This window comes from Helianthus annuus, chromosome 1 (genome assembly GCF_002127325.2).
Source record: "Helianthus annuus cultivar XRQ/B chromosome 1, HanXRQr2.0-SUNRISE, whole genome shotgun sequence".
Lineage (NCBI taxonomy): Eukaryota > Viridiplantae > Streptophyta > Magnoliopsida > Asterales > Asteraceae > Helianthus > Helianthus annuus.
This window is the reverse complement of record NC_035433.2, coordinates 32,707,617-32,719,829: the sequence shown is the minus strand read 5'-3', so window position 1 is coordinate 32,719,829 and position 12,213 is coordinate 32,707,617. Positions and strand designations below refer to the sequence as shown.

The following is a 12,213-nucleotide window of genomic DNA, read 5'->3' as shown; positions in this document are numbered from 1 at the left end:
TTTGAGTCTTTGACCCACCCATCTTGCGACATGCAATCATGAATTCATGATAGTGTTTGTTTGTTGGTGGTGCAGGTAAAGAAGATGATCTTGTATGCAATGGACCGAGCCATTGCTGATTTTGAGGAGTTATAGACATATTATTACTAGTGACATAGTCCTAATGCTTAAGCCACCGTGTAGTCGGCTATTGGTATTGTGGTGTGGTTTTAGGTCTAAATGCTTTTAACAGCATTCCTGTTTTTTTTTTTTTTTTTTCTGGACCTTGGGCTGTTTGTGGTGTTATCTATGTCAACCCGGCCATTTGGCTTGCCTTACAACTTGATATAACTAACAAACATTTGCCTTGCATCAATTCGGCTTTTTCGTAGACATTTCATGAGAAGATTACTCGTGTAAAAAGCACCAACCCTAACTCTAACTGGACACACTTAAAACCATGTAACCTAAACACGATCAATATAACCCATTTTTCTAAACGGGACAAAGGGAAAGTCAAAACGATTGGCGGGTTGTAAACGCGCTGTGATAATGCGATGAATGGATCATAAGGGGGGGTGAACTTATAAATTGCCAGGAAATTTCACCCCTAGGGAAAGGGCTACAAAGGGCAAACTCGAAACAAGCATACTAGCATAGCACTCTTCTAAAGGCTATTTGCCTTGACAATTCACTATCCGGATTCCATTAAGTTATATGTTTATCTAGTTGTCTTGGATTATTGATGCGATTAACTTAGGCGTTTATTTAGCTGTCTAGTTTAGTATTTATTTTTTTCAATTTCAAATTCTCGATGTGACTTTAGCACCGTAGGTAAACCTTTAGTATCCAGCAAATAATACTTGTTTATCTAATAAACAAATGTGTTTCATTCCATGACATAACTTTATTCTATTAAGCATCCGTTATGCTTAGATATGAAGAGGTTTTTCTAACTTGTGACCGAAACATGTTAACAAGCATCTATTAAGCACAAATTAGAACTAAAACAAACGTACCCAGAGTAATCTCACTAGTAATTGAGTTATTGATGGGCTCTAAATACTATTTTTGTTTTTTACATGTATATTCTAGAGTAGAGTCTAGTAATCCATATAATATAAATGTAGGTAAGAGAATCAGAGCAAACAACCATACAAAGGTAGTAACATTGGAAGTTGTAAACTAGCGGTAACATATTGTGATGAGTATGCATGCACACAACACTAGAACTAGTCTTAGGAGTGTTTAAAAACTTGTGGTTCGCAACTCGCTCGAAAAAAGCTTGAAGAAAGCTCGGCTCGAAATTGACTCGGTTGTAAGCGAGCCGGCTCGGCTCGGCTTTGTTTGTAAACGAGCCGAGCTCGAGCTTGGCCTGGCTCGGCTCGTGAGCTGGCTCGATAAGGTTTACATCCTTCATTTTTTTGTCCCACATCGCTTAAAAAACAAAAACTAAGAGAGTATCTCCCCTATAAAAGAAGGTAAAAACAATGTATAAAGTGAATTAACTATTTATACTTGCATATTTAGCCATATGGTTAAATTAAATGGCAATTATGACCCTTAGTCTATGAAGAAATTCATTTTTAAGGCTTTTTAAATAGTAAATTTTGCGGTTCTTTGTTAGTTCGAGTTAGATCGAGCCAAGCCGAGCTAGCTCGAATTCTAATCGAGTCGAGTTCGAGCCTCAAATCTCAGCTCGATTTGAAATTCGAGCTCGAGCTAGCTCGAATCGAGTTCGAGCCGAGCTCGAGCTGGGTCTAGCTCGACTCGGCTCGTTTACAGCCCTAGATAAACTAAAGACCAAGAAAAATAAACAAAGCCCATGTCCTTATAGAGGCGCAAGTCTAGCAAATCTTAGCAAATCCATTTATCTCAAGACAGTTTTGGTCTGACTTTGCTCCTCCCTTCAATAAGGTTTCTACAGACTGGAGTTGTTATATGTTTGTTCTTCACATGCTCAAACCATCTCAATCTCTCATTTATCTTATCTGAGATACATGGCACCCCCAGTTACTCACGAAAACTTCATTTTATATTCGGACAATCTTTGAATGCCAACACATCTATCTCAACATCCTCATCTATGTTATCTCTAACTTTCTATTCCATATAACATAATCGGTTGAAGTATAACCTTATAAAAATCTTGTTGGGAACATCTTATCACATAATGTTATTGTGGTTGCTCTCCGCTTGCCCAACCTGCCTGAACGCGGTGAGCTACATCACTATCCATGTTTATCACTCGGACAAACGATTCTTAAATTCTTGAACTTGGTTGTTTGTAAGGATGTAAACAAACCTGGCGAAATTGTAATAATCCGGTTATTCTCAATAAATTTCTAAGTGACACGTGTGTTGAAACCTTCCTCATAATTAACTAAGTTAAAATGGAGGGTTAGAATCGATAAAAGAGCAAAATAAGAAGTTGAGGGGCCTTAAATGACAAAAAAATTTCTTTGTCATACACCCTTGTCGACCGTTTGGGATTCTCCTTGAGGTTTACAAGGGGTATCAGACATTAGAAAATTCGTCGGACAGCATCATTTTACCTCCTTTTGCCACCTTTCTTCGTTCTTGGAACCATTCCTTCTAGTTTTGACACATGGGATGAGACTAATTACTCTCCTAAGCCTCCATGGACACTTATCTGATCCTTGGGATCCTTCATTCACTATAAATAGCCACATTGAGCTCATAATATTCATTCCAAACTCAAACAAACACACCTTACTCTAAAAAAGTCTTGTGTGCAAGTTTTTGTTCTTGCTTTTCAAGCTCATCCTTTGGTTTTCTGGAATCACCTTGAGTTCCTTCCTTTAAGTAAGCTCTATCATCAGCAATTAGTTTCGTAGCTTAATTCCGTCTGAGCGACGTGAATTTCAAACAGTTTGACCATTCTATTTGACTTTCCGTTCTGACCACTTTGGTCAACCATTTTTAAATCAAATTCGCCCAAATGGTCCTCATAATGTAGGGAATAAAACCCTACATTTACATCTCGTGATCATCATGTCAAATGGGTTAAATTGACAAGTCAAACCTGGATTTTTGAAATGTCAAACTCAGCTTTATGAAATTACCAAAGAATGATCTTTAAACATATGTGATGTAATATTTTAACATCAAAACAGTTTGTACAACCTAAAAAAATATATTTTAACATGCTCGACTTGTAACGAACCCATTTTCCCGTCCGAACCCATATTTACGCATACAACTCGTTAAAATGGCTTAAACCATATAAACAAGTCGTAACGGGTCAAAACCTTTTCAAATCAGAATGTAAGGTTAACTAACCATATTATACGAGACTCCTCACTCGTATGGTTATAACCAACATTCTATTCGGTCACCGGTTAATCTGTGAAACCGTACTTAAATCCACGTTAACCGATTAAGTCACAGTGACTTATAATGATCAGTAAGTAAAGTAAGTAAACGATTCTCATTGATATTATTTCCATTCACTCTGGACTATAGAACTCTCTAGTAATCGCACCCTAAACCAATAAACTTTGAGTACAACTGTACTACGAACCGAATACGTTGTATTCAACCGCTGGTACTTGTAAATACTTTTTAACCTCTTTTATCAAAATTCAAAACTTGGGATATAAGTATGAGAACCCTTGGTTCAGGTATTGCAATGGGCTTAAGGCTTTTAGAATGTTGATAATCCGATTTGATCTTTATTGTTGATTAACATAAGGCATTTGAGGGATTGATAGTACCGTATCCGGGCTCCCCGATTAATTTTTTGTAATGACCATTAGTGCGGGGTGTAGGCATATACCTGACAGTCACTAAATATGGTGTGTATATCGATAAAACATTGGCTTCCATACTGGTTCCCGAATGTGCCAAGCATGTAAAACAGGCTTCATGGATACTTGTCCCAATGAAAATTAAATATTTTAAAAATGAGTCGGTTAGCGAAAGCTGGCGTACTTTTAAATATTGACTTACAGGAGATGAACCTAGCGAATAGGCTGGATAAGTTCGGTCTATAAGCTTTGGAATTTGCGACTCCAATGGAAAAGATCCATGATGTCTCAAAGTCCATTTTAAACTTTGATTTCGATCCACCTTTGGGTTATTGTATCAGATAGATACTCAAAGTTTTAATATATATTGAGAGTTGTTTAATACTTGAAGTTTGTAATTAACTCTCTATTTCTGTTGCGATGTGAAACTAGTATACAATCGTCATGTTGATATCCCCCCGTCGAGTTGAAGTTTGAGGCTCGAGCTCGACTCGATTAAAATTCGAGCTAGCTCGGCTCGGCTCGGTCAAATGTCTAAATATACAAGTATAAATAAGTAATTCACTTTGTACGTTGTTTTTGCTTTCTTTTATAGGGGAGATACTACCTTAGTTTTTTATCCCCTAAGTCATATGGGACAAAAAATAAAGTACACGAAGTTCAGCTTTTGTCTTCTCCAATGAATCATTCAGTAGCTTAAGCCTTCGTCACCTTCTATTTTGAAAATTTTACTATAGTCCCATGGTTCATTTTCTTCAAATCATACTCAAGCCAAAGAAGTTGTAACTATACTTATATACACATATATGGTAAGCCATATCGAGCCGGCTCATGAGCCGGGCCAGGCCTAGCTCGACTCGTTTACAAATCGAGTCGAGCGGAGCCGACTCGCTTACAACCGAGTCAATTTCGAGCTGAGCTTTTTTCAAGCGAGCTGCGAACCGCGAGTTTTTTAAACACCCCTAGTTGTTTGCGGGACAACTAGACCTTTAATTGATTTGGATATCCCCTCATCGTTTACACCACTAAAGTTACAATAAAGGTACTCGAATTTAGAGCGACTTATTTTTAAACATTTGTGTTCTGAAGCTGCTCACCGCTATTCTACCTCTCATTTAACTTATTTTTAGTCTTCGCTACTAACAACATATCATGATGAAAAGCATGCACCATGGGATTGTCTCATAGATCAATTTGAACAACTCATCCAAGACTACCCCACAAAGAAACGGGCTCATCGAGGATCCTTAATAAAGGCCCCCCTCCACAAGGAAAAGTTTGTGTACTCACTAGCAATCCAATGCTTGTTTTACCCTCAACATACATAACCCTAACTACCTACATTTATGTATCTCCAAATAACCTTATCACCTCAAGACTATGAACACCATATGCAAACATCACTTCTTTTCCCTATACTTTTTCATTCATCTCCCTAGAATGTGTATCCCTTCCATAGTACAAATAAGCACTTAATCCTTATAATCTATGAAATCTATTTTATATCAATACTCTTAGACTCGTTTGGTTCGAGAACGTTTAAGAATAAATTGGAATATTTCAAGGACCCAAATTAGTTTCCATTAGTGTTTGATTTATACATAGTAGGTCTTCTTCAATGGTGGTTCACCACCCGTTATCACCCTAGTTTTTAGTCACCATCCCTAGCGTCGATTTCTCTAATTTTCTTGATTACTATTTCTTTGGGTTATCATTATCATGATGATCGAAGGAATCGAAGTCGAAAGTTTGTAACGTTTCATCTGAATGCGTTTCATTTTCCCATCTTCAATGCTAGTTTTTCGCCAATGCGAGTTTCTCGCCAACTGTTACATTTGATTTTCGTGTTTTTTGGTGATTTTCATTTTCGGTGATTTTCTATGCAGTTAATATCGGTGATATATCGGTTATATCGGTCCCTTAGTAAAATATCGGTGTTAAATATCGGTCAAAATATCGCCGATATTATCGACGATATTGACCGATATATCACCGATATAACCGATATATCATTGATGTATCACTGAATTATTGGTGTTAAATTGCTATATATATAAATTCTGCATTATATTAAAATTATTGATATCAGATAACCTATATTTCAAATATCGGTCCTTTACCGATATCCGATATTTTACCGCATTAATTGCATAGGTGATTTTTGATTTATAGCAATGGAGGTCTTGGGTTTCTTAAAATCTTTTGATTATTTGGTACTAACAATGTTTTGAATTTGAAATTGGGATTCGATTGTGGTGATGATTGATTTTGGGTCTCTAGTTTTGTTGATGATGAATTTCTGAGTTTGAAGGATTATGATGAAGCAAATGGCTCTAGTGATAAGTAATTTTGGTGAAGATCGTTCCAATGATAAGCTATTTAGGCTAAGATGGTTGTGGGAGCATTTTAGTCATAATTCCAATGACGAATGTAACTCTATATTAAATTAAGGATTTGAGAAGAATACTTTCTGATACCAATTACATCTTTGCTCTGTTCCCGAGTTTGTGTTCCCGAGTTTACTAATGGGAAGAAGTGAAAGGAAGTGGAAAGAAAGTGAAAAATATGTGTTCTTGAGTTTCATTAACGGATGGAAGTGGAAGAAAAATCTTATGTTATAACTCTCCTTCCGAAATGGAAGAAAGGGAAAGGATGACAATTAAAAGGCTTTACAGTTTACTATCATAAAACCCAACAAAGGTTATAATCGTAGAATTATCCATTCATTTTTCTCTTACTTTCAACTCGGGAACACGTAAGAACTTTACTTTATTTACTTCCCATCCCTTTCCTTTCTCTCAGGAATTCTTCCTTTTCTTTTCTTTCCTTTTCTTTAGCAAACTCGACAATAGATTAAGGAGAGTAAAAAAGGAAGTGAAAGGAAGGAAAAGCTTGATTGTGTTCCAGAGATTTTTTGGAAAGAAGATAAGATAAAGAGAGGGAGTTTAGGGATATATTTCATCCTTTCGAATTTGAAAGAAGTGGAAAGAGGAGAAGAGAAGATAAGAGAAATGAGAGGAAAGGAAAGGAAAGGGTGATTGTGTTCTAGAGATCTTCTCTTCCTTCCTTAAGTAAACTTGGGAACAGAGTGCTTGTGCCAACCAGTCATGAATTACAATGGAAAATTTCCTATTCCAAGGAATTTGGTAAACAAAACGAAAGCCTTCCATTAAGAAAGAAAGTTATTTGGAAAGAACTTCATCTTCCTTCCGTTACAAAAAACTCGACCATCTTTCTTCTTTCACCTCCTTCAATTAGTAAACTCAAGAACACAAAGTAACATTACCTATACTTTAGTTATTAAACATGTTTTTATTTTTAAAACCCTAACCCAATAACCATAAACATTACACTTAAAAAGAAAGAAAAAAAATTGAGTTAATAGCCAAAATGGTCTATGAAGTTTGCTCACTTTTTCCACTTTAGTCCAAAATCCAAAAATTTTAAATCTGGGTCCCTGGGGTTTGCATTTTGTTGCCATTTTGGTCCAAAAAAGAAATTAGGTCAGATTTTCAAAAAAGAACCTACTATTTTGTCTTTATGCTCATGGGTATTTTAGTCATTCTGCCTCTCTCTCTTGAATAAAAACCCCTCTGCCATAGGAACTGCCTCTCTCTCTCTTAAACGAAATCAGGTCAGAATTTACACCCCTCTGCCTCTCTCTCTCTCTCTCTCTCTTCTCTGAACTACCACCACCACCCCCACCACCGCATCATCCCCACCACCACCATCCCACTGCCGCCAACACCACCATCCCACTGCCATCATCTCTCTCATCTATCTCTCGAACACCACCGCCACCGAACTCCACCACCGCCGTCCAACACTGCCATCATCTCTCTCTAATTACCCAATATCAACCACTCCCTTTGTCAGTGTCCATACTTTAAATCCCAAATTGGAACAACTAATCCACAAGTTCACCCAAAATCCCCCAATTTCTAGAGAGAGAACTAATCTGACACCACCAATCACCACCACAATCATCATCAATCTGCAATTAAACAAAAACCCACATGGCGGGGACCAAAGGTGGCTCAGCCGAATCACCGTCGCCGCCTCCGCAACGGTGAGTTCCCGTTCCACTGATTGCTCTACCATCGCAATCATTGTTCGAAACCCTGCCATGACTCTTGTTTCGAATTACTTCTCTGATCAATACCCAGATGTTGATTGCCGGTCATTTTCGCAGCTTCTCGCCGGAGCTATGGCTTCCCTTGTTTCAAAAATTTGACCGACAAGTGTTGTTGAGGGGTTGAAACAGACGGATGAGAAGAAATCAGGGGTTTTAAGTCGAGATTCATCTTCATGGCCGGTGATTCTCTTTATATTTCAACAATCCTTGTGTTTTGTTTTATCAGTTAGTTTGGTTTGCTGAACTTGAAGCTGGTTATAAGAACAGGTGGTTCTGTGGGGCGACAAATCTTGGAGAGAGAGAGAACTGGGAGAGAGAGACTTGAATGATCTATGTTTTAGTGAGAGAGAGAGAGAAAGAGAGACTTGAATGATCTGTGTTCTATGGCAGAGGGGTTTTTATTCAAGAGAGAGAGGCAGAATGACTAAAATACCCCTGAGCGTAAAGACAAAATATCAGGTTCTTTTTTGAAAATCTGACCTGATTTCGTTTTTGGACCAAAATGGCAACAAAATGCAAACATCAGGGACCCAGATTTAAAAATTTTGGATTTTGAACTAAAGTGCCAAAAGTAAGCAAACCTCAGGGACCATTTTGGCTATTAACTCAAAAAAATTAGAATGTGAGACTTACCTTTTATTAGAGGCTTAAGAGCATCTTATGGAGGCTCCTTCATCACATCTGCAACATCCTTATCGGTTCATCATCTATGTTCGTGAGCTTCAAAAACCAACCCGAAGATGGTTTTAGATCCACAAGAGGTTATCAAAAAATAATGATACATTTAATTGGTCAAATAAACTAATCCCACACAAATTGTAAGAAAAAATTGGTTTTGATCCTTGGGATTTGAATTATAAAAAATACAAAAGTGGGGTTTTGAAAACATAAGGATACTCTGTCAACAAGTAAGCCAACGGGTCAAACAACCCGACTAGTTGAAAACTAATGCAAGTATAAAATTCATTGCGACCTCTCGATGATATCTTGTGATCATTGCACTTTTTAAAAGTACCAAGGTTTCGATTTGGTTAAAGTTGTGTTTTTAAATTGAAATATTAATATATTTTCAAGATCATTAATAAAAACTAATCATTCGATATATGAAAATATATATAAATAACAGTTTTTTCACTTATGTTGTAGGGAGATGATCAAATAGGAAGAAGTATAGTTTGACTAATAATGATAGGAAACAATAGGGTTATTACATGTGACGAAATTTAAAAATAAAGAGGAAAAGTATTTTAGTCAATTTTAAACAATCTTTCACTTCTCTTTCATTTTAACTTCGAAACCCACTATTTTCAAAACCACCGTCTTCAACATTTTTCTTCATTTTCTATCTCAATAATCACTGCATTATAGTGCGATTTCGTTATCAATCAATGATCCAAACACCTAATCAACATGTTCTTCAATTTTTTTTTGAAGGAACCCAATTTAATTTCATACAATATCTCATTTTTACACATAATTTTGAAGCGAATCACTCGATTCGTTCGATTCGATCGCTGATAAGTGTTTCTAGCATTCAACTTTTTTTTGAAGAAACCCAATTTAATTTCATACAATTTCTCATTTTTACCCATTTAATCCAAGCCCTTGATTAATCAATTGATTGTGAAGACATAGTTGTTAAAAGCCATCGCCTCTTGCGCCTAGGCCCATTTTCCAGGCGAGCCGAGGCAGTTGCGCCTTAAATCGAGGAAATTGCGCTTTAATTCTCCAGGTGATAGTTCAGGTGCACATTCCAACGAGATTCCTAGATTCTAGAGAGTTCCTAACCAAATTTTCTAGACTCTGGATTCTAGCCAGATCCGTAGTTTTATCTAAGGAAAACTACTTTTCTACACTAATATTTTAGAACTTTTGGTACTAAATAAATGATATAAAGTGTTATATAATAGATTTTGTTTATTTTATTTAAAGAATAGTGTTCTTTTTCTAATACATAATATATTTTTAATTTTTTTTCATTCACGGTTTATTTTTCTCCGACCCTTGCTTTTTTTGCGCTTTGCGCCTAGGCCTCAGGCGAGGCCTATGCGCCTTGAGTGCGCCTAGCGCCTTTAATAACTATGGGTGAAGATTACTTCCTAAACTTCATAGCCAAAATAAACTTTCTAATACATACCGACCCTTATGTTGTATCGCAATAAGCTAATACGTCTTCAGAATGGGTTAAAGTGAATAAAATATCAAAGTTGAAAGTCGTATTTAGAAAGAAACTTAAAGTGGAGTGAGGTAAAGTTGTCGGGTAAACAAACAAACCTTAAACCAATGTATAACCAAAGAAAGAGGTAGGATACCGCTACACTCCCCTTAACCCACTACTACACACAGGATCTTTGAAAAACTGAAGTTGGGCATGCCCATGACCTGCACACATAAATGCGGGATCAAAACTATCAAGCTTGCATATTTCTTACGTCTTGCACTTATCAACTGTTTTGAGCTAGTTTTAGCTATAAGGCTATCCATTATGGTTTCAAATTTTTTTCACTATTACGTTCAAAAAGTAAGTGACACGCTGGCATGGGCTCTCACTCATTTTTTTTTTCATTTTTGTATGTAATGACTTCAAAAGTTTTTACAACTGGTTAAGGTTTCTGACTTATAACCTTTATGTCATGGGTTCAAACTAGGGATGAGTAAATGGTACCGGGTACCGATACCGAATTTACCAAATCGGGTACATTTTCGATACCAATTTTTGACATTTCTGGTACCGGTTCGGTACCAGTATTTACTCGCTTTTACCCTCAAATACCGGTACCGTACCGGATATATTCGATTCCGGTATCCACTCTTAAAGATTTTCGGTACCGGTATTTTCAATATCGATTGGTACCGAGCTCATCCATAGTTCAAACCTTGTAACAAACAATTTTAAGTCTGTTGCTTGTTCTGTAGCCAAATGCTCTCCGAAAGCAATCTCTCTATCCCAAAGATAGAAAAAAGATTTGGTTACATCTAAACTCCAGAAACCTACAAATAACTTTTCTACAAACGGGATTTACTTTGTACCTATTAAGATAATATATAGGTGTGTATATATATTAAATTAATTAAATTTTATTACAAAGAAACGGTCAAGACAGAAATCGTAGTTTTTCCCATCTATTTTTGTAGCTTTTACTTTTCTTTATTTGTTTATTTTTACATTAAAAACTAATTTGAATAACAAATTGCGATGGTATCCCCTTTTGAATAACAAAACTAATTTTTTTTAAAAACTATGTCTATAGATCTTGTGGTCATAACATTAATATACATGACCCATTGAATTCGACTAACTACGTCCACAACCTCCAGCGTAAAGAAACCAAAAGTATCAAAAGCAAATGAGATAAATATATTTTAGTTGTTATGACGTACTTTCTCGTGTTTTGTCACTTTTTGACAGAAGGAACTTCTAAAATAACCCAATCCACCGTGAAAGCACTAACCTTAAGTCCACAAAAAAATCACAAGCTATCTACACCGCACGAGAGAAAAACCGAGAACCCACCGCATCACGCGAGAGAATCACACTAGTTATTATTGTAAAAACCATTTTTAAAACTAAATAAAAACCATTAGCCTAAAAATTAACAACAATAAAACCCGCAACCTCTACCCGAAATTGGTATCCGCATAGGTCTAGGGATGAGCATGTGGGACTTGGTACCGATACCGATATTGAATTTTCAGTGCTGATTTTTTTGTACCGAATCAATACTCACTTTTGGGGTTTTTGGTACCGGTTCGATACGGTACCATAATTTTACCGAACTTTACCTTCAAATACCGGTAACAATACCTATATTTGACGAATTTCGGTACCGGTATTTTCGGTACTGATACTTTCGGTATTAGCACCTAACTCATCTCTACATAGGTGGCGACGGTGTTCCCGATTCGAGTAGTTAACCCGAATTGAAATACCACAAGCCCCCTCCTTTAAAGTTTTTTTAAGAAATATGTGAGTACCAAGATTCTATAGAAAACAATAACTAACCTTTTATAATTATTATGATAATTCCTCCTTTTCAACATAAAGCCTACCAATGGGGTTGAAGGACTGGATCTAGCCTTTTTCAAGCTTGAGTAGAAAGAATCAAGAAGATATGATATTGAGATGGAAAAGAGTGAAAAGTCTCTTTTGAAGAAAGAGGTAAGCCAATTTTGCAAAGGGAACATACAAATTTCCAGATCTCATGCTTTCATCTTCTATGCTTTTTCTCTTTCATCATTCTCTATCTATTGTTTTGGCATAGATTGATTGTGATTGAGAATATTTATAATAGGAAAAGGGGGATGGATTTAGGGTTTTCTGCCAAGGGT

General features: G+C 36.4%; 1 protein-coding gene and 1 long non-coding RNA gene across 4 annotated transcripts in view; one reads left to right on the top strand and one right to left on the bottom strand.

Annotated features, from left to right (window-relative positions):
• Positions 1-355, top strand: part of LOC110864993 (lysine-specific demethylase JMJ25) — an 18,765-nt gene extending 18,410 nt beyond the window's left edge. For 2 of the 3 annotated variants that reach the window (XR_002550239.2, XR_004893443.1), the window contains exon 14: positions 76-355. Coding sequence is in view for 1 of the 3 variants with exons in the window: in XM_022114171.2 (XP_021969863.1) it covers positions 76-135 (60 nt within the window). In the remaining 2 variants the exon portion in view is untranslated. The remainder of the gene's footprint in view (positions 1-75) is intronic. The other variant, XM_022114171.2, reaches the window with a different exon arrangement.
• Positions 1-12,213, bottom strand: part of LOC110865015 — a 20,444-nt gene extending 8,231 nt beyond the window's left edge. The window contains exons 1-3 of the long non-coding RNA XR_002550279.2: positions 11,888-12,213; positions 10,159-10,266; positions 8,518-8,604 (exon numbers count right to left, since the gene is read on the bottom strand). This is a non-coding gene — a long non-coding RNA (uncharacterized LOC110865015). The remainder of the gene's footprint in view (positions 1-8,517; positions 8,605-10,158; positions 10,267-11,887) is intronic.